Source organism: Acinonyx jubatus, chromosome A3 (assembly GCF_027475565.1).
Source record: "Acinonyx jubatus isolate Ajub_Pintada_27869175 chromosome A3, VMU_Ajub_asm_v1.0, whole genome shotgun sequence".
Taxonomy (NCBI): Eukaryota; Metazoa; Chordata; class Mammalia; order Carnivora; family Felidae; genus Acinonyx; species Acinonyx jubatus.
In genome coordinates this window covers 26567764-26592314 of record NC_069388.1, presented here as the reverse complement: position 1 = coordinate 26592314, position 24551 = coordinate 26567764, and the positions used below count along the sequence as shown (strand labels likewise).

The following is a 24551-nucleotide window of genomic DNA, read 5'->3' as shown; positions in this document are numbered from 1 at the left end:
GGCTTTTCCAGAGTCAGGGTCCCTGGGACCATCCTGGATATCCTCCTACCGCCTATGCTGTGTCCGTTCACTGGCCTAGTCTGCCCTCTGCTGGCAGAAGGAGGCACTAGCGCAACGGGAGCATCTGCCTCTGGAAGAAACCGTAACGGAAAAAGAAGACACCTGGGCTCCCAAATCTCCCCCACCTCAGTTCATCTTTATCTCAGCACCTTTATCATCCAGTGACTCTGTTCCGAAATGCAGGCCTCAGTTTCTCCTCCTCCCTTACACCCCATCAGGGAGTCTTGTTGATGCCGTTTCCTAAATAGAATCCTAAATCAGAAATTTCCTAAGTATATCTTAATCACACCCACTGCTCCCCATCTCCACCAGGCCACGGTAGCCAAAGCCGCTTCCCTCTCTCCTTTGGTCTACTTACCTTTTTCTGGCCAATCCATTTCCCACTGGGCAGCCAGAGCCCTCACGATACCCTCTAATGCCAAAATTCTTTCTCCTCAATGGATAGCTCCTCGTACCGCTCAGTGTGGAGCCCAACGGGGAAATCCCTGGCATACACATGCCCTGGCTTATTCATGTCCTTTCGTTGGCTCCTCTCCTTCCTCCATCCTCCCCTTCATTGCTGTTTGTCTCGTTCTCTGCCTCCTGTTCATGTCTACCACAAAGCAGATTTGCTATTTCTGTTTCTTTGGCACTTGCCAGCCAGGGCTCTCGGGGTCTCACATTCCCCTGTTGTGAATTGTCAAGGTCTTCCCATGCTAACCATATAGACAGTTGCTTCCCTGGGAAAAATACCAATGCCAAGGCGATAACACTTTCACCCTGAGTACAGTGTGTTGCTAACATGCTAGGACTCTAATGTCTCATCATTCCAACATCCTATGGCTTGGCCCATGGTTACAGAAATCCTCACTGACCCTCCCAACCCCCACCATGTAATGGAAGGCTCACCCACCCCAGAGGCCTTCTGACAGTGGGGCGGCACATCATGACCACCCTGAACCAAGAGGGTTCATGAACCCAGGAGCCTCTGGGTTCCTAAGGCAAATCATAACATGTTAACTCAGCTCATGGGGGATGCCATTTGTAGGGCACAGGTTTGCTGTGAAAGAGAATAAAGACAGGGAGCAGAGACGAGCTGAGAGACAATCCTGGCAGCACAGGTGCCCTGGTTTCGGAGGGAAACTGAGGCCCAGCTCGGTCCCTGACGTCCTGTCCACAGGTTCGGTTATTCACCTCTTCCTTGTTGTTCAAGAGCCAAACATTCCTATCGTTGCCCAAAGTGTTTGCAGCTGGGTTTTCAGCCCTTGCAAACCAAAGAATCCTGACTCACTGTCTGAAGGGCACTTCATTCCTTTTGCAAATCCAACCTCTGTCCCCAACCCAACAAAGAAGAAATGAGTCTTTGCTTCAAGTCTTCAGAGATCTTGTCTTTTCTTTCTTTTTTAAGTAGGCTCCATGGCCAACGTGGGGCTTGGACCCATGACCCTGAGGTCAAGAGGCACATGCTCTCCCGACTGAGCCAGGCAGGCGCCCATGTATTTTCTTTCTTGAATCTCCAAAGTAGAGGGATGAGTTCATCATACTCCTTCCTTCATGGCAGACTGTCTTCACTGCTGTCCGGCAAAGTCCCTGTTTCATTTTACTTATGTAAGTTTTGTTGTTGCTGTTGTTGTTTAAAGTTTATTTATTTTTGGTAATCTACACCCAACGTGGGGCTTGAACTCGCAACCCCGAGATCAAGAGTCGCATGCTCTTCCAACTGAGCCAACCAGGCACCCCTGTTGTCATTGTTTTAATCCCCAGTTCCCACTCTCATTCCCACCCCTCTCTAGGGAACCATTCTAATGTGCTTGATGTATACTCTTTTCTTTTCTTTTTTTTTTCTTTTTTTCTTCTTAGGATTTATTCAGACCCAGGGTTTGGTTTGGTTTTTTTTTAATAATTTATTTATTTTTTTTTAATTTACATCCAAATTAGTTAGCATATAATGCAACAATGATTTCAGGATTAGATTCCTTAATGCTCCTTACCCATTTAGCCCATCCCCCCCCACACTCCCTCCTTTAACCTTCTGTTTGTTCTCCATATTTAAGAGTCTCTTATGTTTTGTCCTCCTCCCTGTTTTTATATTATTTTTGCTTCCCTTCCTTTATGTTCCTCTGTTTTGTATCTTAAAGTCTTCATGTGAGTGAAGTCAAGAAATTGGTCTTTCTCTGACTGACTAATTTCGCTTAGGGTAATACCCTCTAGTTCCATCCACGTTGTTGCAAATGGCAAGATTTCATTCTTTCTGATGGCTGAGTAATACTCCATTGTGTATATATATCCATTCATCATTCCTCAATGGACATTTGGGCTCTTTCCATACTTTGGCTATTGTCGATAGCGCTGCTATAAACATTGGGGTGCATGTGCCCCTTCAAAACAGCACACCTATACCCCTTGGATAAATTCCTAGTAGTGCAATTGCTGGGTCGTAGGGTAGTTCTATTTTTAATTTTTTGAGGAACCTCCCTACCGCTTTCCAGAGTGGCTGCACCAGTTTGCATTCCCAGATGTATATTCTTTAATATGCAAATATTCCTGTTAGATTTGCAATGTTGCTATGTGATAAGGACTTGTGATTTATGGAAATCATGTTGCACATTTCTTCACACTCAGCTCCACGTTTTAAAGATCTCTACATGTTGATGAAGATTAGGGAGATTATAAGGGATGTATTTGGTGCCCCACCCAGATCCCCTTTAACAGACATAGTGGCCCATCCCCCAGCTGTTGGGAGTGTTGGCTGAAAGCCACTGGCAATGGCCACCTTCTCTGGAGAATTGCCCTTGGTCAAACGGGGGCCAACTAGTCAGGGTACCTCACCCCCGACTCTTACACTTTGGCCAGTGATGGACAGATACAGGGTACAAGAGGTCAAGGCAGGAACAATTCTGTGATGCCCCAGAGCTCTCCTTGGGGTCACAGAGAACAAAGTCTCTGGCTGAGACCTCCTCCTCACTTAGCCTTTTATTTCCTGCATTCCCTCATGCCCGTCCCCCTAAAAACACTCTTCCTCAAAATCGCTTAAACAATGGGGTGTCTGGTGGCTCAGTCAGTCAAGCGTCCAACTCTTAAATCTCAGCTCAGGTCACGATCGCAGGGTTATGGGATCGAGCCCCGTGCTGGGCTCCGTGCTGAGTATGGATCTTGCTTAAGATTCTGTCTCTCTTCCTCTGCCCCTCTGCTCTGCTCAAACATTCTCTCTCTCTCTCTCTCTCTCTCTCAAAAAATCTATTAAGTAAGAATCCTCATCTCAGGTTCTGCTTCTACTTGACCACTTGACTATAACCATTATCATCCCAACCAGTACCCTTTTGAGAGTGCAAGGGGTTCTATTAATAATTATGCCAGGGGAGGGCTGCCTGGGTGGCTCAGTCGGTTGAGCCTCTGACTTGGGCTCAGGTCATGATCACACGGCTCGCGGGTTTGTGGCCTGTGTCAGACTCTGTGCTGACAGCTCAGAGCCTAGAACCCTCTTCAGATTCTGTGTCTCTGCCTCTCTCTGCCCCTCCCCTGCTCAAACTCTCTCTCTCTCTCTCTCTCAAAACTAAATAAATGTTAAAATTTTTTTTAATAAATAATAATTAGGCCAGGGCAAAGGGCATATACCATGACTCCCCGCCAAACCAGGAGGCAGCGTCACCCCAGCTGAGCATGCTCTGAGATTGCTTCCTGTTGCTGGCTAGCGTTCCATAGACACATCCATCACATTTTGCCAATCCTTCCCCAGTGACACAGACCTAAATTTGCTCTAACTTCCTGCTACCAAGAAAAATAACAAACACTGCTGGAAATCCCTGGGCATGTCCCTTGATAGACCCGCGTGAAAATTTCTCTAGGATTATGGAGCTGAAAATAATCCACATGAGCCATTTGGGCCTCCAAAAAGATTTTCCAGGGCACCCGGGTGGTTCGGTTGGTTGAGTGGCCAACTTCAGCTCAGGTCATGATCCCGTGGTTCATGGGTTGGAGCCCACATCAGGCTCTCTGCTGTCAGGGCAGACCCTGCTTCAGATCCTCTGTCCCCCTCTCTCTCTCTGGACCTCCCCTGCTCATTCTCTCTGTCTCTCTCCCTCTCGCTCTCTCTCTCCCTCTCGCTCTCTCTCTCTCTCTCAAAAATAAATAGACATTTAAAAAAAAAAAGATTTTCCTGAATGAGAATTCCAGCCCTAAGGCAAGGAGGTATGGAGGCACCAAAAGTGTTTCTCCCTGTTTCTTTCATCTTAGTGAAACCCCAGGGGCATTTCTGCCAGCTCTACTCTGCCAGAGATACAGGGGTTCCTTGGGGTTCCCCGATACTGGAACCTGACACAGAGCTGACGTTCAACTCAAGCTCGGAGGGATTGTGGGGTGAGAAAGCGAAGGTTACGTGAAGAGAATGATATATTCCCTCATTCATATACAAACACTTAGGGATCACATATATGTAAAGGCCCCATGGCCTTGGAAGATATTGAGAACAGGAAACATTTATAGAGTTTTACTGCTTTCCTGCCCATTCTCTTACAGGGATCAAGAACATGGGACTATCTGGGCCCTCGGGCAGACATATACCATCTAAGAATAAGGAGCTTCTCCTATACCAGCATTTTTCAGACTAAATGTGCACGTGGATCAGGTAGAGATCCAGTAGTCTGGGTAGAGCTGAGATTCTGGATTTCTTCCAGGTTCCCAGGTGATGCTGATGGGGCTAACCTGGGCACCACACCTGGATTAGCGAGGTCTTACAATCACCAGACAATCATCACACCTAAACAATCCACGTTTGAATTTTCCCACTCATCTCAAACTTTCCTTTCCAGCCTTTTTAAAAATGTTGTGACCCAGGGGCGCCTGGGTGGCTCAGTCGGCTGAGCATCCGACTTCGGCTCAGGTCATGATCTCACAGTTTGTGAGTTTGAGCCCCGCGTCGGGCTCTGTGCTGACAGCTCAGAGCCTGGAGCCTGCTTCGGATTCTGTGTCTTCCTCTCTCTCCGCCCCTCCCCTGCTCACGCTCTGTCTCTCCCTCTCTCTCAAAATAAATAAATAAGTAAATAAATAGACATTTTTTAAATGTTGTGACCCAGGAACCAATCAAGAATGGTACATTACATTTGTTTCCTTTCATCAGCAACAATCCCCCCATAGAATTTTTCCCCCACGGCACCAACATTTTTGAAGAGTCCAGACTACTTGTCTTGTAGAACCTTCCACAGTCTGTACTTTTCTGACATTTTCTGAGGTTCCTTCATGAGTAGATGGGAGTCAAACATGTTTGGCAAGAAGACCACCCAGATGATGTGTCCCACACATCACATCACCTGTTGTCATATTGTCCCATCCCATCCCATTTTGTCACTCCATTGTAAAGGAAACCTTTTGTAGCTAACAGGTAATCTGTGAGGTGACACTCTAAGACCGTATGGATAGCTCCTCAACCTTTCTCACAACAACTTTAGCATCCATTCACACTCTTTCCTTTTGGGGTCTGGAAATATTTAAATATTTGATAGCGTGTGTAAGTGTGAGTGAATATGTGTGTGGGCATGTATGAGGGAAAAAATTAGAAAATCTGAAACCCATTCACGGTGACTGAACACAGTAATAAGCGAACAAGAGAGAGGGACTACATCCTTCTCTGGAACAAATATTTGGCCATTGAGCTACCTCAGGCTCTCAACAGGCTCCTTTCTTGACGTCAGTTCAGAAATTGGGAAAGTAACCCCATACAGCAGGCTTCAGCAGATAAAGCCTCAGGACACCCACCTGCAGAGTGTCTCATCCCCGTCTCCAGACAATATCAAGACAGGTTTGCTCCAAGCCAGAAATCCAACCCTCCAGAAGCCTTGACAGGATCTTTCTGAACTTGGGTCAAACCCTCAGTTCCCTGGGTCACATTCACAACCTCCCACTCTGGAGTGTGAAGAGAGATGGCCGGATCCGCCTTAGAACAAACTAAATCAAGTGCTCAGCCTGGCGGGAAACAGGAGTGTCCAACTTCCGGTCACAGACTCTCAGCTGGGGAGGCACAGAGCCGTGAGGCCTGGTTGCTGGGCAAATCCTGTGGCCTGAATTATTGATGGATGAATTGATTGGGCACACCACCTTCACCCATCCATTCATGTCAGGTCCAGCTTAGTGAAAAACAGAGCCTGAAACTGTATGCCATCCTCCCAAAACTAAGTTACTCTGGTCCAAACTCCTTAGCCTCTTGTGTAGCTGGAATATTGCAAAGAGCAAAGGCTTTGGAGTCCTACAGACCTGAGCTCAAGGGTCTCCTTTTCCACTGCTGACTGTGTGTCCTGGGCTGGCTAGTTTAGCTTACCTCAGTGAGGCTCAGTTTCCTCACCTGTAAATTGGGACCAATCAACTCCTACCAGTATTGTGGAGATAACACACACACACACACACACACACACACACACACACACAAAGTTACTAGTACAGTGCCTGGCACGTCCTAGGCAAACAACTCTATCATTCAAACTCTTATAGTCTGACTCCTTACCTTTGTCTGCCTTCACCATGAGCCCCACGCTCCAACCCCACCTCACCACCTGTCAAGCTTGGAACAGGCCATGGGATTTTATACCCTCTGTGCCATTTATCAACTTATTGCCTCTCAGCTCTCAGTCCACTCTTTTTGCCTGCTCTGGGCTGATGGAGATGGGCCTTGTAAGTATTTCTCCTTTTCCAGCTGACATAGTTAAGCTTTTTCAGTACCGTGTACTAAAGGGACATTGGAGGGGTGCCTGGGTGGTTCAGTCGGTTGAGCGTCTGACTTCGGCTCAGGTCATGATCTCATGGTCTGTGAGTTCAAGCCCCGCATCGGGCTCTGTGCTGACAGCTCAGAGCCTGGAGCCTGTTTCTGATTCTCTCTCTTTCTCTCTCTCTCTGCCCCTCCCCACTCATGCTCCGTCTCTCTCTCTTTCTCTGTCAAAAATAAATAAACTTTTTTAAAATAATAATAATAAAGGGACATTGGAGGGGAATGGATCTTCCTTCCTGGTTTCAGATTGGCTTGCTTCTTGGGTTCCAGGAGAGCATACTTTTTCTCCATCACTTGGTCCAAAGTTTTTCCAGTGCTAGGTTTCTGCAGGGTGTAACTTCTCAGTTTGTCTGCCACATACTTTCTCCAGCTTTTAACTAGGACAGCGATAACATAGCCAGGAGCCCCAGACAGCATGGGCCTGCACCCAAACTCAGATCACGTCTACCCACACCTTCTCAGCCCTGGACACACGTACACTGGAAGCTCCACAGGGCTGTCCATCTACAGAGCCAACCACCTGACTTTTGTCCGCTGGAACTGACTGAAGGGAATCACTCTACAGAAGTGCCCAAGCCATATAAGTACACTAGATTCCTAGAGAGGGAGATATCTATGAACTATTTATGTCCCTTAACACGCTATGGAACACACAACTACACACTAACATCCTACACGCTTCATATTTTATTTTGCTCATTTTATTTATAGTCTTCCCAACACCTCCCCCTACCACTGCACTAAAAATGCAACAACCCTCATGAGTATAGGGACGGACTTTTGCCCGTATTCTCCCTGTGTGCCCAGAGCCTAGGACGGCGTCTGGCATATAACGGGATATTCAAATACTTAAGGAGCGATGCAAAGATTCAATATTGGATGAATGATGCATGCATAAACAAATTCTCAGTTATTCGGATGAGGACTTGTAGGGAGCAGAACAGCCTGGGATCAAGGAAGCCGGCGAGCACCGGGGCATGGGGTCCTCAGGTTTCTCTCTCCGGATGGATGCCCACCGCAGCCGTCCAGTGTTCCTTTCCCGACCACTCGCGAGTTGCTTAGCAACTGGTCGCCCGGCCCTCCGCTTCCAATAGAGGGCGCGCGGGCGGGGAGACGTGAACGCGCACGCGTGCGCGGCGCGGGCCGGCAAGCGGGGCACGTCACTTCCTGTTTCTTTAAGGGAACGTGGCTTTTCCCTGCAGCGCCTGTCTTCCTGTCTGCGTCTCTGCTGCGGCGGCCGGAGCTGGAGTCGGACCCCGAGCGCAGCGTCGCCATGGACTCGGCCCTCAGCGACCCGCACAACGGCAGCGCCGAGGCGGGCGGCGCAGCCAACGGCACGGCGCGGCCGCCTTCCACGCCCGAGGGCATCGCGCTGGCCTACGGCAGCCTCCTGCTCATGGCGCTGCTGCCCATCTTCTTCGGCGCCCTTCGTTCCGTGCGCTGCGCCCGCGGCAAGGTAGGTCGGGTCAGAGGCAAAGCCGCGCGCGCTTTCCACCTCCTCTCCGGGACGTGACTGACGCGGATCCTTCCCCCACCCGCCCTACACGGGACAGACACTACCTCTCTCCGGACACTGACCTTTCCCGGCTTGGATCACCACCGCTTCCCCACTACATCCGGGAGCTGGCCTTAGGTGTCCCGGGATCTGACACCTTCCCAGATAGGGGACTGGCTTCTACCCGCAATCGGACCCTGACACATCCCTCCCTCTGCGTGCATCATGCTGCAAACACTGTCAGCCTCACATGCGACTCGGGGATGTATTGTTCTGAGCCTACTGGACCCAGGCAGATCGGCCGCACCCTCTGCTCTGGCTGCTCATCCCATATGGGACACCTCATCTTGGGCTCTGGGTCAACCCCAATCTGTACCTGATGGGGCGCTGGTCCTGACAACTGAGTGGTACAATCCCTTGTCATTCCTCCGTTAGGAACTCTGCCTCACCCACCCTAGGGCAAGTTCTAGGATCCAGGTCCATCCCTAAGCTGTGACACCTGTCTAACTGGAATCTGTGAACCGCAGTGCGCTTTCCTAGAACGCCCAGATCAGGTCCCTGCGCTGCCTCAAAAAAATTAACCCAAGGATATGGCCGCAGCTGAGGCCCCAGTTTTTTGCATCACCTCTCAAACCACTTGGAAGTGGGTTTGCCAGCCCCTCAGAGCCTGACACCATAGCACTTCTCTTTTTTACCAGGCATAGACCCTTCTTTTGCTGGTTTGCTCTTCCTGACTGGTAGACACCTCCTACCTTGGACCTGTCCTGGGCTGAACCCAGACCCTACCTCAAAGCAGCTTTTCTTCCTGTGCTCCCTAAAACAGTCTCTCCACCAACTTTGGTTTACCTGCTGAGGAACTAAGCCGCTATGGGCCTCTCTTAGGAGACGAGGCCAGATCCACTCCTGACCTTCCTCAGTATATGTCCCACTGGATACCTAAGAGGACCCTGGCACCTTCCACCCCCTGACTTCCTCCCCTCACCCTTCTTCCCTATATTAAGCTCTCTCCAGCCCATTACACCGGTGCCTTCTCACTTCCTGGCACCCTCTCCCCTCCTGATCTGTAACTCCTCCCTGGCCCAAACCTGAAATTGAACCTAAGCGGAAGCTGTCTTACCCAAAGAGGGCAGGTCCACAAAGCAGCTGCCACTTCAGAAACTGCTCGAGCCTGGGTTCTCAAAACATTACCCAACTTGAGGGCTGGCACCTTCCTTCCCCAAGATCAGAGAACCTGCTGTTAGCTCCTTCTGTGGACAAACACAAAGGGGAGTAGTCAGGTAGGGCTTAGGTGGCCCCATTTGCCTGCCTTTCCATTCTGCCTCTTCTAAGCAGAGTTCAGATGGCTTTCAGCCTCCCTGCCATGCCTTTTGGGCAGACACTTGTGGGGGACGGGGGGCGGGGGGGGTGCTGAAATAGACCAGGACAAAGGAAAGTGAAGGTGGCATGGCGTGAGCTGATCTGAGGGGCTCCCAAAACTGAGTAATTCTCCTTGGTGTCTTCTCCACAAGGATCACTAATCTCTTAAGAAAACACGTTACTGACAACAGAATTTCCTGAACCTCCACTGTTGTTGGGGGGGGCATGCTGCAAAAATGAATCGGTCAGAGCTCTTGTCACCAAGGGCTTTAGGTGCCTGAATGGAGAAGGAATAACTAGTTATGTGATTGCAGTACAGTCGTGCTGCAGAGCTTAGGGAGAGAGTTGGAGCACACCTGAGGCAGGGCAGAGAGGCTTTGTGCTGGAGGTGGGCTTGAGCCTTGATGCAGAAGTAGAATTTCAGCTAGAAGACATTCTAGGCAGAGGAAACCAGGTAAGGAGCTGTATGAAGCAGTTTAGGAGGTGGTGGAAGGTCTGGTGTGGCAGGCACAGAAGGTGTGCATAGAAGGGAGCTTTCGATCCACTGTAGCCTCTAAATACCTCCGCCACCGTCTCCTGCAGGGTAGGGGAGTTAGAAAGCCGCATGAAATCGCAGGCAGCCAGACCCACCACCGATAACTAGGATATTCTGAGAGTTACAGAGCCTTCACCATCTTTGCTTCTCCCAGCAACTGAATGGGACAGATGGAGCCAGTTTTATTTTCCCTGTGGTTCAGAGAAAGAAACTGAGAGTCAGAGAAATGACTTCTCATGATCCCTCTGCCAATTAAGGACAGAACTAGGTGTTGCTAGATCTAGTCCAGGTGCCTCCAAAGACCCACACAAGTGGCATTTGGGCCTAGGGGAGAAAAACAAAACAAAACAAAACAAGCCAAACAGCTCCCATTTTCTACCCTGACTCATGTTTCCCTGGTCATGTGGCAAGGAGAGAGAAAAGTTAGTGTGGGGGCCCAGGAGTTTTTATTTCCCACCAGCGTTAGACCTTAAAGCCAGCTGAGAGAGGGCATGTGAGGACAGAGTTCTCCCGGGAGCCAAGTTGTCCATAACAGGCAGAGCAAATTGTGAAATCATGGGGAGAAGAAGGTGGAGCATCCAGGAGTGTGTTGGGAAGAAGTAGCCATGGGAGGAGCAGCCTGAGAGGGGTGCCCATCCCTGTCAGAGACCTGTGTTCCCAGAAGGGAGCAGATCCCAGCCCAGGCAATAGCTGGGGATCAGATTGCTTCAGAGGCTCTTGGCCTGTAACTCAGAGGAGCCCCTCAGCCAACTGGACTGGGCTCCTGCTGTGTGCCAGGCCCCGGGCTGGGTACCAGGGGTGCTGGGACAACGAAGGCCAGGACCTGCCCTCCCGAAGCTTAGTCCCCATAGAGAAACAGATGTGTGAGCAGCCGCCTAAACCGAATCCTGACATGCCTTCCAGGGGAGAGCACAGCTGCCTTTACACGGATGGGTGCAAGTTCAGCAGGCGGAACAGGAGAGAGGGAGGCGTGGCACCGAGGAGTGTGTTCAGGGAGGCAGTGAGCACTGTGATGTGAGCCGGGGCAGGGGCCGGGAGACCGTGACAAGAAGATGCTCAGGCAGCCTGCAGCCTTCCTGGGCGACAGCATCCTGAAGGCAACACAGCAGTTCATCTTCGTAGTTAACAAAGCGACCACACACTGGCGCTTGTAAAGCCGCGCAGAAGTATAAAGGAAGAACCTCCTCAGTGCCACTCCGCGAAGGAACCCACTTAGCTGTTTGGTGTGTAATCTTCCAGAACTTGTCCTGTGTGTATACAAATGTATTATGCGTGTGCCTATGTGTATACACATACATAGGTTTATTTTTTACAACAGTGGGATTTTATAGTACTTCGTGCTCTGCAATTTGATTTTTTTTTTTTTCCTGCTTTAGCCCTATGTCTTGGTCATTTCTCTGTGTCAGTACATGCAGATCTGCCTCATTTTATGGTGGGGAGGGTGAGTACTGCATGCTCGTGGCATAGATTTCCAAAGGCGCAGAGGGGCACATGGTGAAAACCCCCCACCCACCCCCGCTAGCCATTTTCCCTCCCCAGAGGCAGCCCCCCTTACCTGTTTCTTGGATGTCCATCCAACAAATACGTGCCTTTACAAATACATAAGCATATGCTTTCCCCCGTCTTTGTTGTATAACTTCTATGTTGTTATAAGTACTCCCTTTTTTGCACCTGCTCTTTTCACCAAATATATGCTGGAGATCAAATACGTCAGTACATAAGGAGTGGTCATGTTCTTTAACAGCTACATAGTAGCCTACCTGTGTCCCACAGTTTGTTTAGAGCACTGGTTTTCAAAATGTGGTTTCCTAGACCAGCAGCGGCAGCATCCCCTGGGAACTTATTAGAAATGCAGATTCTGAATTAGAACCGAAGGTGGGCCTGGCAGCCTGTTTCCACAAGCCCTCCTGGCAATTCTGATGTGTGCTCAAGTGCGATTTAGAGTCCTCCACTGGTCATTCAGACGGGTGTCAGTCTTTTGCTATTACAAACCATGCTGAAATTAATCTAATACATTTGTTACTTCACACTTGTCTGTGTTTGTGGGATGATTTTTTTTTTTTTAATTGATCTGCTGGGTCACAGGCTATGTGCATGTTTGACTTAGATGGATTTTACCACGTTTGCACCATAGAGGTTGTATAAGTTTTACACCCCCACCAGCAGTGACCTCAATTCCTGTGTGATGGCTGTGTGATAGTCCAGTCTCCAGGGCTTTCTGAGCCAGGTACGTATGTGATACAGTCAAGCCCAGGCTTCAGAAAGCGCTCCTGGCAGGGTCAGTGATGGGTGGCAGAGAGGACAGGAAGGAGGTCGTGTTAAAGACTCAAGTGGGGCACAGGATTGGAGTGGGTAGTGCTAGAAATGCCTACAAAGCAGAGTTGTGGTGACGTGAGTGAGTGAGTGTAGTGGAAAGGAGAAGAGACCCTGGGGTCTCCAGCTGGGGTGTCAGAGGAACACAATGGTCCACAAATCCCAGATCATTTCTAGGGCATGGCCTGGAAGCAGTACTCCCAGAGCTCAGGCCGAGCCAATGACTTGACGTTGGGCATCTGTCTTCCCTCACTACTTTTGCTTCTGCCCTGCTAACTGAACATCCAGAATGTCACTGGAAGCTAAATTTATTTCTCCTATTTGTGTCAGCTTCCCCCCCCCCCCCCCAACACATATTCTCTAATTACGTTTTGTGTTTCGGGAGCTATTGTGTTTGCACAAGAGCGTCTGGCTTAAAAATCCACATTGAACTGATGGAGAATCCTCATAACCTTTTGTATTTTTGTAATGGTGAAGGTCAACTGTTTTATGGCTACAGGCCCCCTGAGCATCCTGTCACCGCTTTCCAGCAGGAATTTCCAGGTAGGGAAGGTACAGGTCATCTAGGAAGTAGGAGCTAAGAGTTGGCACACTAGAACCAGACTGCCTCAGTTTGAATCCTAGCTCTACCACTCACCAGCTGTGTGACCTTAAGCAAGTTGCTTCACCTCCCTGAGCCCCTGTTTCCTCATCTGTAAAGTGGAGCTCTTAAAAATACCTGCTTCATAGAGTTTTTGCGAAGATGAAATCACGTAAAGCACCTAGAACAGTGCTTGGCATCTAGAAAGCTGTCTGTAAATGTTATGCTTATTACTGTTGTTGTCACATTTCCAGTCTCCCATTCAGACCCAGCATTGCAGCATGGGTATTTACATAGTCACCCACCAAGGAGACCAGGTTCCTCTGTGTAGTGGAGCATGTGTCCCACCTTGGCTTGTTATCAAGTAATTTTAAGCCTCTCCCCACCCAGGTCACTGGGCCGAATTAAAAGGAATATGTGGAAATGAGCCATAACACCGGTTTGTAGGTGAGGCCAGAGTCCCATGTGTTCTGCACCTGCAGCTCCCTCTGCCTTGTTCCCTACCTTGTACACAGAGCGGATTCCTCAATTCAGCATTTATCTCACTCCTGCCCCATACCAGACCCTGCGCTTGACCTTCAGGGCCTTGCCCTGCTTTCATGTGATTCCCTTCTACACCACCACCACCACCACCATCACCATCATCATCTTACAGAGACTCTAGACAGCTTGTGTGATAGCTCAAGGCACAACACTAAGTATTTCCAATGCAAAAGTCATAGAATCCTGAAGCTCATACAGGATGAGCAAATCGAGGCTTTGAGAGAGAAAATGACATTCCTGGGTCTCACAGCTGAGAAGAGGCAGAACTGGAAGTCGGGCTGGGCTTTCTGACGTCAGAACCTTCTCTCAACCATGTGGCACTCGTACTGGGTATCACACCGGTATACATCTTACTTTGTCACGTGTCACATTGTATTGTGATATTCTGTTTACACAGCAGGGTCTTGGCCCGCCTGCCTGTGAACTCTCTGAGATCAGCAGCTGTCTAATTTATGTTTGTGCCTAAGCTCCTGCTACACGGGACATGCTCTGGATTTGTGGAGGAATTTTCCCAAGCCCCCACTAGCACACTGCTGCCCAAAGCAGAAACCTAGGGCCAGGGGAGAAGGAGGGAGAGAGCCCTGCCTCTCTCTGTCAGTACCACTCATCTGCCCCACTCCCCACCTCCCAGCAGAGCTGCCCCCGGGGGCTCCGGAGACGAGGGTCTCCCTCCCAGCCCGGTGCCTAGCCCACCTCAGTCATGCGTGTTGGGGTTTGGTGAAGTGCCTCTCACTCACCTCTCCCTGACCATCATGGCTCCTCATACAGTCTTTGTACTTTACAGTTTGCCAGGCTATTTCACATCCCATCTCATTTCGTTGAAGTCTTTTGGCCCTTTTAGAGGTAAATAAAGCTAGAGATTGTGCTCCTGTTTGACGGATGGGTAAGCTGAGGCTCAGAGAACAAGGACTTGCCACAGTCACCCAGCAAGCTATTAATAGAGCACTGCATACCTTGGCCATGCTTTACATGCATCATTTGCAGGTGTGTGACTTATCTGTAGGAGAAATTCCCAGCAGTGGAATTGCTTGGTCAAAGGTATGTGCATTTGTTGGTTTTTTTGGTTTTTTTTAAGTTTATTTATTTATTTTGAGAGAGAGAGAGAGAATGAATCCCAAGCAGGCTCAGCACTGCCAGTGTAGAGTCCGATGCGGGACTCGAACTCACGAACTGTGAGATCATGACCTTTAAGCCACAGTTGGACCACCAAGCAACTGAGCTACCCAGGCATCCGCATTTATGGTGTTGACAAATATTGCCAACATGCTCTCTGCAGGAAGACCAATTTACCCTCCTGAAGGCACCGTGGGTCAGGCCCTGTTTCCCCACAGCCTTACCAGCTCCACCTGTTAGCCAGCATGGGGACTTTTGCCATTCTGATGAAAAATGGACTCTCTGTGTACTTCATTTCAAGTTTCTCTTACTAAAAAAGTGAGGGTGAACATTTATACCTGCGATTAAGAGCTTTAGGTGGTTCCTGGTCGGTGAACCTTCTCTGTCCTTGGACATGTGCAAATTACAATTTGATGCAACTGCCGAGTCGTCCTCCGCAAAAGGCTGGACCAGTGTATACTGAAACCTACAGTGTATGTGCATCCCCGTTCCCCTGCCCCCCACCTCCATCTCGTAACCATTTAACGGGCTTGCTGCTCTCTGCCCCCCTCACCTTCCCCTCCTGCAACTTTCCTTCCATCCTTGAGCAGAAGGCCTGCCTGAGCCAAAATCTTCCGTCTCTGGGCAACTTCCCCTTGAGCATGTTTTGTCCTGTTGGTTTTTAAGAGGCAGCTGTGAGCCAAAAAATTAATGAGACTCTACAGCTGAACATGATCCCTTGTCCCAGGTGTGCTGGTACCTTACTCATAGGACAGATGTGGTGATGGTGGACTCTCGGGCATTGTGACGAGAGAACTTCACTTTGACATGGGCAGAAGTCTCATCTGGCATTGCTAGGACTTCAGGTAGCTAGGTTATGAATAGAATTACACATATAATAGGAATTGCCTTGGGGGGAGTAGGCTTAGCATGGTGGGAAATCTGGGAAAGATTGGTGGCAGGGACATTGGCCAGGTCCTTGAGGACTGAGGATCCTGCCTAGCAGAGAGGGCATGGAGAGCGTGATGATCTTGAAAGCTGTTGACTCTGTGTCTTTTTACTATAAATTTAAACCAGAATTCTACTACCATTGATGGATTTTCATTAGAACGTTTTCTGGCAAGAATTCTATGAAGCTGATACAATCCCTGTGCTGCACTGTTGCTCTACTTTCATTTTTTTCCATTTTTAAAGTACTGACATTATTTTGACTACATTCAGGTTTTTTTTCATGTAAATATTTATCCTCTGTCATCTCTTCACCCAAATCGCATTGTCACCAACTATGGCATCTGCCATTGTAGATTTAATTGTGGCTTTTACTCTTACCAGATTCACTTTTCCCAGTCAGATTCCTTAAGTTTAAGTATTGTCCAGATTTGCTTCTTAGAGTTGGTGTCTTCCCACATACGGTGTCCGCGGCTGTTGTTTATTTGTTTCTACTCATACCTATTGGATAAAAAATTCATCCTGTTGAGCTAATCCAGAAGGAAATTGGGAATAGTTCTCACGAGGTCTAGGACTACTCTAGTGTTACCAGTTTCCAGGGTTTTTTCTCTCGGTTATCATATACTGGAACTGCTCTCGTTGTCACCCTTCTCCCCAGATGGGCCACATGTGCCCCGTGTCCTCCCTGGACTGTCCCTGTCGGGGTCCAGATCTCCCCAATGGCAAAATGGCAGGGTAGACCATCTTGCTCCAGACCGTCTTTGTCACACGGACAAGTCTTGGGTCCGGAAGACGTGGAGGGGAAGGAGGTGAATGAGCTGTGGCCTTTGGAGGCCCGAACCACAACCCCTGCTCACAGCCACCTTTCTTGTCTGCTCCAGAACGCCTCGGACATGCCTGAGACTATCACCAGCCGGGACGCCGCCCGGTTCCCCATCATCGCCAGCTGCACGCTTTTGGGGCTCTATCTCTTTTTCAAAGTAAGTCCTTTGCCACCTGTGTGTCATTTGGTTTCGATAACTTTGTTTTGTTTTGTTTTGTTTTTCCCATCACAGGCGACATGCATGTTCATTTGTAGAAAATAAAGAGCAGGGGGAAAAACATTAATCATTCACCCCTAGACCGACTCTATAGAGATAACCACTGACGGTGTTTGGAACTCATTCCCATGGTCTTTATTTCTCTTCTCCACGTAGCTCTTGTGTTTTGTTTTCACGACGCTGTTTTGGTTGCACGTCGTGTTCATGCTGGGACGGGGTGTGTAGCTTGTGTCTCCACCACGCCTCTGCCCTACTAATTGCCTTCTTTTTCTTTTTTTTTTCTTTCTTTTTTTTTTTTTTTTAATTTACCGAGGTTTATTTTCCCAATAAAAGTTACACAGGCTCAGTGTTGAAAACCTGGAAAACACAGAAAAGTAAAAAGGGGAAAACAGCAGTCATCCAAAACCCCACCACCAGAGACAATCACAGATTCCCTTTGGAGGTGTGTCCTTGTTCTGTCTTCCCGGTGCGTGGTTGTCCGTCGCTGTGGCCGCGCGGCCGGCGTACTCACTTGCGTAGCTGCTGCTTTCCCTCCCCACTAATGACGTCATGGGCATTCGCTCACGTGACCTCAAACTCTTCTTACGCTTCCGTGTTTTTTTTAACGCAGCACGTAATATCTCCCGAGTGTGAAAGCAGTGGTATCTGCGGAAAACTTAAAGGGAGGGTAAGATATCAAGAGAGGGAAGAATACGCAGAGGTGACGATCGCTGTTAACATTTGGGCAGGTCTCCTTCCAGGCTTTTAACACACACGCTTTTAACGTAATTAATCGTCCTCTTGTAACCGAAGCGGTGTGTCTTGGTTTTGGGGTAGTGCTGCGTCACACACGCTTTTGTCCTGGTCACTGAAAGTTCCTCAAGAAGGACTTTTAATTTACATTTAAGACATGTTTTCATTTTTAAATGTTTTTATTTTTGAGAGCGAGAGAACAGTGCGGGAGGGGCAGAGAAAGAGGGAGACACAGAACCCGAAAGCAGGCTCCAGCGTCTGAGCTGTCAGCACGAAGCCCGACGCAGGGCTCGAACTCACGGACTGTGAGATCATGACCTGAGCCGAAGTCAGGCGCTTAACCAACTGAGCCACCCAGGCGCCCCTAATTTACATTTTAAAAATACACGTAGATGGTTAAAACACTGTTTTCAGTCTAAGGGAAGGTGTCAGTGAGCCGTAAGCTTCTCCCTAGCGTAGCGTCTTCTGAGTCATACGCGTAGATCTACGTTTATGCAAAAATTTAAAAGCATAGATCTGTGTCAGATAAAGGGTTCTTACCACGGAGATATTTTTGTATCAGCAAAAGTCACATCTACCTCATTCTTTTTAGCAGCTGCTTGTGGTTGTATTTTACAGAGGTGGCCCCGAGGGATATCTAATGCTGGGCTATCACCGCAGGGCCGTGTGAACATCACGCACAGTATTTTGGCCCGGCCCGTATTCTCAAGTGTGTCTGCAGCGGGAGAAGCAGGTCACATACCACCTCCACTTGTCACTTGAATAGATAGTGCCAGATCCCTCCGAAAAGACTGCACTCATTTACATTGCCTCTAACAGTTAGGAGTATGCTGACTCCCCTGTACTTTCACCTGCATGGAGCAGTATCTGAATTCTTTCCCAGTCTGTGAGTGAGTCAGAAACATAATTTTTAACGCCGGTTTGCTGTTCCATCGCTCCCTCGTTGTTGGATCAGAACTGCACTTCTTAACAGTTTCAGGATACCCCCACAAGCAGATTCCCCACAGCTCACCTCCAGCATCCCCCTCACTTTAAACAGAAGAGGCCATCCCAGTTTTTACTCTTAAAAATAAGAGTGCATCGAATAACGTTAGGTATTGACTGATGGGTTTTTTTTCCTGGACCTCGGGTGAAGAGTTGAATTTATTCCCCGCTTTGGTTCACAGCCCACGATCTTGCGTCTGTGCCAGGCTCCCCTTCACCCCTAGTGCCCGCCTCCATTTCCCACCTCATCTCCCTCTCCACGAGCAGCACCTGCTCTGATGCGTTTGCTTTATGTCCTCAGATGTGTGTCTCCTTATAAAATGTACGGTGTTAGTATATCTGTGTGTGCCGAGAGTCTAGCTTCCCTAAATAGAACTGTGTGGTACATCTCCCTGTATGCTTTCTCTCCCCCCATACTTCTTTTTTTTTTTTTAATGTTCTTATTTTATTTTTGAGACAATGCGAGAGACAGAGTGCAATCAGCGGAGGGGCAGACAGAGGGAGACACAGAACCCGAAGCAGGCTCCAGGCTCCGAGCTGTCAGCCCAGAGCCTGACGCGGGGCTCGAACTCACAAACCGTGAGATCATGACCTGAGCCGAAGTCGAACGCCTAACCGACTGAACCACTCAGGCGCCCCAGCCCCTATACTTTTGAGAGCGCTCTGTGGCTGTCTCTACATCCAGCCCATTGCCCCCAACTTGGCTTTTGGCAGACAATTCTCAAGTCTCTGCCGTGCTGAGTGCCAGGGATACATACCCAGGCTCTTGCCTCAAGACCTTCTAACGTTTTTACTACTTAGGATTCTTTCCTTCAGCCAGGTTCCCTCTGAGAGAAATTTCTGGCAGCAGAAGGCATGGGCATTTTTCTTTAAAGCACTGGATGCTCAGCCTGTCCCCCTCTCCAGGTAGGTAAGCCCCAGCCTGCCCTGTGGCAGAGGACACAGCATACCTCTTGCCCACATCTCTAGAGGGTCCATACTGAGATTTCTGAGAGGCAGCTGGACAACACAGCCAGCGGATTCTCACCAAACTCTGGGCTGGCGGCTTGTGGAGTGGTTTGCCAAACGGTGGTAGCCCTCAGCCCCTTTCCTCCTCTCCCGCCGGGTGGGACAGAGAGAGTTTGTAACGTTTTTCAATATCGTAAAATTTATCTTCTCCTTACCTCATTCAAAACTGATTATTCGAGGCAGCTTATAAAAATTATACCCAACAGTGTAAGGAAAAAAAGTAAAGGAAGAAATTGGGGTGAAGGAGAGAATTAAAACAGGAGAAAACAAAGCCTTGGGTAAGGACCACACCCTGACCCCAGGTTCTAAACTTGAAAGACTTGTACTCTTGTCAGAGTGACTCTGAAACCCGTGTGGCTCTGAGTTTCTAACAGCTAAAGCACAAAGAAAGCCAGACCTGGTGCACCATTCACAGGCCGCACAGTCAACCCACTGGGTAGCTCGGAGTTGCAGCCAGAGAGGTTTCGCCAAGGGCCCACGTGAAAGGAACGCAGCCGAGAGGTTATGCCGCATCTTCTAAAACACGGCCCACATGCCATGGAATATGTCCATGGGGCCTTTTCTTTTCCTAGTCACATTATAGGCCACTGCTTTGCTTATCTATTCATTCTGCAAACATTTATTGAGTGCCTGCTATGTACAAGGCCCAGAGTGAGAAAAACAGCTGACCCATCCCTGCCCTCGAGGAGCTTCTTAGTAATTGGTGGAGGTGGACACCAGTCAATCACATCGATAAATGTGGAGTGACGGTCCCGGGAAGCATCGCAGGGGCAAGGTCTGTAGCACCAGGGAAGCACGGAAGAGCCAGCCTAGCTAGCGGGAACCTGCTCCTGCCCCCACCCCACCCCTGCACCCCCCATCTCAGACAGCAGCACCTCCGCTTCTGCCGGTCCAGAACAGATCTGGAATCTGACTGCTGCTCATCCCTTCCCTCCGTCCCCCAGCTGAGGGCACCATCCTCCATCCGCCGACTATGCAGTGCCCTCCTCACCAGGCTGTCTGCTTCCCCCTTTGCCCTGTGGAGTCCGTCTTCCACACAGCAGCCTGGGATCCTCTCACGCCATCAGGTCAAGTCATAGCCCTGCCCTCAGCCTCCAATACCAGCCTGCCTCACCCAGAAGAATCTAGTTTTTCTCGTGGCACTGCAGGGTTTCTCTCCCTCTTACCTTCCCGGATTCATCTCCTGATACACCATCCCATTACTCCTTCGGCTCCAAGCTCACAGGCCCTCACTGTTCCCCACACACATAAGCAATGTACCCACCTCAGGACCTTTGCACTCACCCTCACCTCTGCGCCAAATGCTTCCCCTGCCTGCCCCCCCCCCCCCCCCCGGCCCTCCAGTATCCTCACAGCAGCTCTCTTGCTTCGTTAAGGTTCTACTCCTGAACAACAGAAATCTCTTCCCATTGGGAGGCTTTCCCTGGCCACTTGTCTACAGGAGTAGCTCTCCCCTCTTCTCTCTGTCTCCTTGCCCGGCTCTGCTTTTCTGAGCAGCATTACCCCCTGACAAAATATAGTGCATATTTGTTTCTTTTGGGACTCTTTGGCTCATGAACTCCACGAGGGCAGGGACTTGTATGCCTCATTCCTTGCTGTATCCCCAGGGGCTCTCACGATGCCGTGCGCATAGTAGGCAATCAGTAAATGTGAGCTGAATTGATGAGGGGTGGTTGTACCCAGGAGAGCTGCTCCGAGCTGAGAGCTAAAGAGGGAAGAGTGGTCTAGGCGAGGAGAGAAGAGTGTGTACACAGGCTGGCTAACTGTGCCGGGGCTGTGGCGCCGACAAGGCCCTGCAGAAGGGCCACTGTGGCCACAGCAAGTAGAAGGAGAACAGTGTGGCATGAGCCGCAGCTGAGAAGGTCTGCAGTGACCGTCGGGGGTGGTGAGGGCCGAAGTGAGCGTATGAGTCTCGAGCTTATGAAAGCGAGGCTTGAAGTAGGGGAGCAGCAAGGGGAGACAGGCATTTGGAAAGATTCCATAACAGCCTCCTTGCGAGTGCTGGTGCCCCTTTGCCCCATACCACGGCTACAAACCCTCCTAAAAACAAACTCAGCAGAGGGTGCGGAAAACATGGAGTGAGATGGCAGAGGCTTCCCAGACTCCTGAATTCACAACAGTGACAGCTGGCTTCAGAACATGGTGAAAGAGAGCTTGACAGTAAGGCCGAGAAGCAGAAGTCGGGGCCTGCTGTCGTAACTTCCAGCCATTACCATGGGAGGAGTCATCCAGAAGCACATAAACGTAGAGGATGGAGCCAGGCACGAGTGACTTGTAACTAGTGTGCTTGGGGCGTTGGTGGCCGCCGTAGGGGGCTCCCTAGATATTTGGGCAAGGAGAAGGAAACTTGGAAGAGGGCATTCTGAGGTTCAGATGACTGCCTTGGGACTCTGCACTCCAGACTGTCCTCCCCCGTGATTCCCACCCGAGGACGCTGAGCACAAATCTATTGCCTGTCTCCCGATAGCAGGGCCACCAAGCCCAAAAGTACAGACTCCTTTGCGAGTGCATCTGGGGACCTGAGGCTCCTCCCTTCTTCTCTATAGCCACAGGAGCTAGAAGGCCCCTAGCACTCCCTGAGGTTCTTCCTGACACCGTTCCCTAACTCCAGCGGGTGAGACCAGCCTGGAGAAGAGAAGCGGGGACCCTGGTTTCCTCCTAGCCACTGGCAACCCTGACTTCCTGTTTCTTTTTTTATTTCTGCCTCAGATATTTTCCCAGGAGTACATCAACCTCTTGCTGTCCATGTATTTCTTCGTGCTGGGGATCCTGGCCCTGTCCCACACCATCAGGTCAGAAGGCATCTCTGCAACATTTGAAGCAGCTTTCTCAGGAACCAGTACAGGGTCTTGGATGAGAACATGACCTTTGGCGTCATTCAGAGCCAGGTTTGAATCCTGGCTGTAAAACCCAAGGGCACCTTTCCCCTGTGTTACACCGTGGATGACCTAGAACAAGAACCTTAACCTCTGGGGGACACAGTTTCCTTACAAGGAGTCATAAGAGTATCCAGTGGGTGTTTCCCACCAGTACGGTTGTTGGGAAAGTTAATTTGTGAGCAGTAACGTGATGTCAGTCGTCACGGTGCTGAGGTGGGGAATACCAGTGCCACCTGCCAGGTGTTGTAGGCTGTTGTGCACCAAGCACTGAGCCCGGCTTCTCCCACGTGATCTTATTTCATAATGAGAGAGAGGTAGTATAGTGAGAAGAGTGCAGGCTCTGGAATTTGATTACCTGAATTTGAATCCAGACTCTGCTACTTAATAGCCCTGTGGCTTTGGTCCAGGTATTTAATCTCTCTGGCCTCAATTTCCTCACCTGAACGTGGAGGAAAGTAATGGAACCTTCCTCGTGGGTCGTGTGGAAAGCTTTTTGCATAGCATCTGGCACCTGATGTGTCCGGTGACTTAACTGTCGTTGCCATTATTACCTGTGCTCATCTGCCAGGTCACTTTATGAGGTTAGCTGTTGCTTTTAATCCTGTGTTATCTTCAGAAACTGAAGCTCAAAGAGATTAAGGGATTGGCTAGGATCACACATTGGATAAGCAGCAGAGCCAAGATTCAAATCCAGGTCTGGGTGACCCCAGAAGCCCATCTTCTCACTGCCAGCCTGCTAAGACTGCCACGTGCTTATGTCCGTTCTGTGGGGATGAAGGACCTAGGCCAGAGGCCCTCAGGGGGTGCTGCTGTTAACGTTGTGGACAGGCCAGTTCTCCATGTGTTGTAAACACAAGCAGGGCATCCCTAGCCCTGCTTACCAAATGGGAGTTGTGTCCCCAGCCCATCCCTTAGCTTGTGACTACAAAAGTGTCCCCAGCTGTTTTCACCTGATCCCTTGAGGTGGTACAGCCTCAGGTTGAGAACCACTGACCATGAGGTGGCCAGCAGACCAGGAAGTTGCCAGAAGGAAGGAACTCAATTTGTAGTCAACTTTGAAGGGTAGGAAACCTGGAAGAGGTGTGAAGGAGAGGGGGAAGCCAGGAGCTGGAAGGTCTGTATGCAGTGAAGGTACAGTCAGGATCTTTCCACAGTAGTCAGAGAGAAAGCTAGAGAGGAAGCGCAGGGCCTGCTCACCAAAGGCATTGGAAGCCATTTGAGTTTGACTTTGCTCCTCTAGGCACACTGGCAGGACAGTGTGGTTGATAATCAAGAGCGTGGGTTCAAGAGACAGTTGGCCCTGGGACCAAGGCCGGCTCTGCCGGCTGCATGATTTGTGTAAGTTTCTCAAGCCATCTGAGCATCAGTTTCTTCACCTATAAGACAGAGGCACTACAGCACCTCCTCATTGGGGCGTGGGAAGGAGCAAGCGAGCCACATCAGTCACCTGCCTGGAGCTCGGTGCTGGGCACACTGTGAGTTGTGCTTCTGGCCCAGGATCGCATACTTGAACTCTGGTCTTTTGACTGAGTTCATTGTTGTCTTCAACTATACCTACCCTTTACCCACAAAATCTTGTTCTGGCCATCTTATGAGAACTTTAGTCCAGCCCCGTCCTTAAAATTAAGGCTCAGAGAACCTACCTAGGTAACTTGGACCTAGCAGCAAGATAGAGGCAGACCCGGTCTCAAAGGGCGGACCTTTCTATCTGATGGATCTGGGGTGGGGTGGGGGCGGTCACTTCCAGGCACTGGGGCCCCTCCTTCCCCATGCTGATTAGGATCGCCCTCCCCCCCTTTCACCCATCCCACCCCTGCATCTGAGAGGCTTGAGATTCCCAGGCCTCTTGGTGGCCCAACCCCCACCTCAGAGTGAGAGAACCCAGTATATTTTGTTTGTCTGTCTTGTAACTAATTCGTGATTTTGACTGGTAGAAATTACTGACGGGAATAGAACCAACAGCAAACGGAAGTGCGTGTAGTAAAAACTACATCAGTGACCGAAACTTCACGGAGGAGTCATTTTCTTGATAAAGTTGAGGGCACAGTATTTGACACATGGGAAAATCCGACGTCCTAAGGCTAACAGATGACCAGGGACAGGCAAGGTGTTCACCGCACAGGGTCAGGGCTGTCCTCTGAAAAATTGCATATGGACCAAAAACAGTGGCATGAAAGAAATTGCTTTGGAAAATTTACAGGGAAAAGAACTGATCAGATGCAAATAATTTTAGCAAAAAGGGCGGAGGGCATA

At 49.7% G+C, this 24551-nt stretch overlaps 1 protein-coding gene across 7 annotated transcripts in view; it reads left to right on the top strand.

Moving 5' to 3' along the window:
• The first annotated feature begins 7949 nt into the window (after positions 1-7949).
• The window catches only part of HM13 (histocompatibility minor 13), a 38856-nt gene continuing 22254 nt past the window's right edge, over positions 7950-24551 (top strand). For 2 of the 7 annotated variants that reach the window (XR_003423973.2, XM_027069794.2), the window contains exons 1-4: positions 7951-8249; positions 16537-16635; positions 17009-17137; positions 22129-22211. Coding sequence is in view for 3 of the 7 variants with exons in the window: in XM_027069794.2 (XP_026925595.1) it covers positions 8067-8249; positions 16537-16635; positions 17009-17137; positions 22129-22211 (494 nt within the window). In the remaining 4 variants the exon portion in view is untranslated. Of the gene's footprint in view, positions 8250-16536; positions 16636-17008; positions 17138-22128; positions 22212-24551 lie in introns of all 7 variants that reach the window. The other 5 variants (XR_003423975.2, XM_027069797.2, XR_003423972.2 and 2 more) reach the window with 4 other exon arrangements.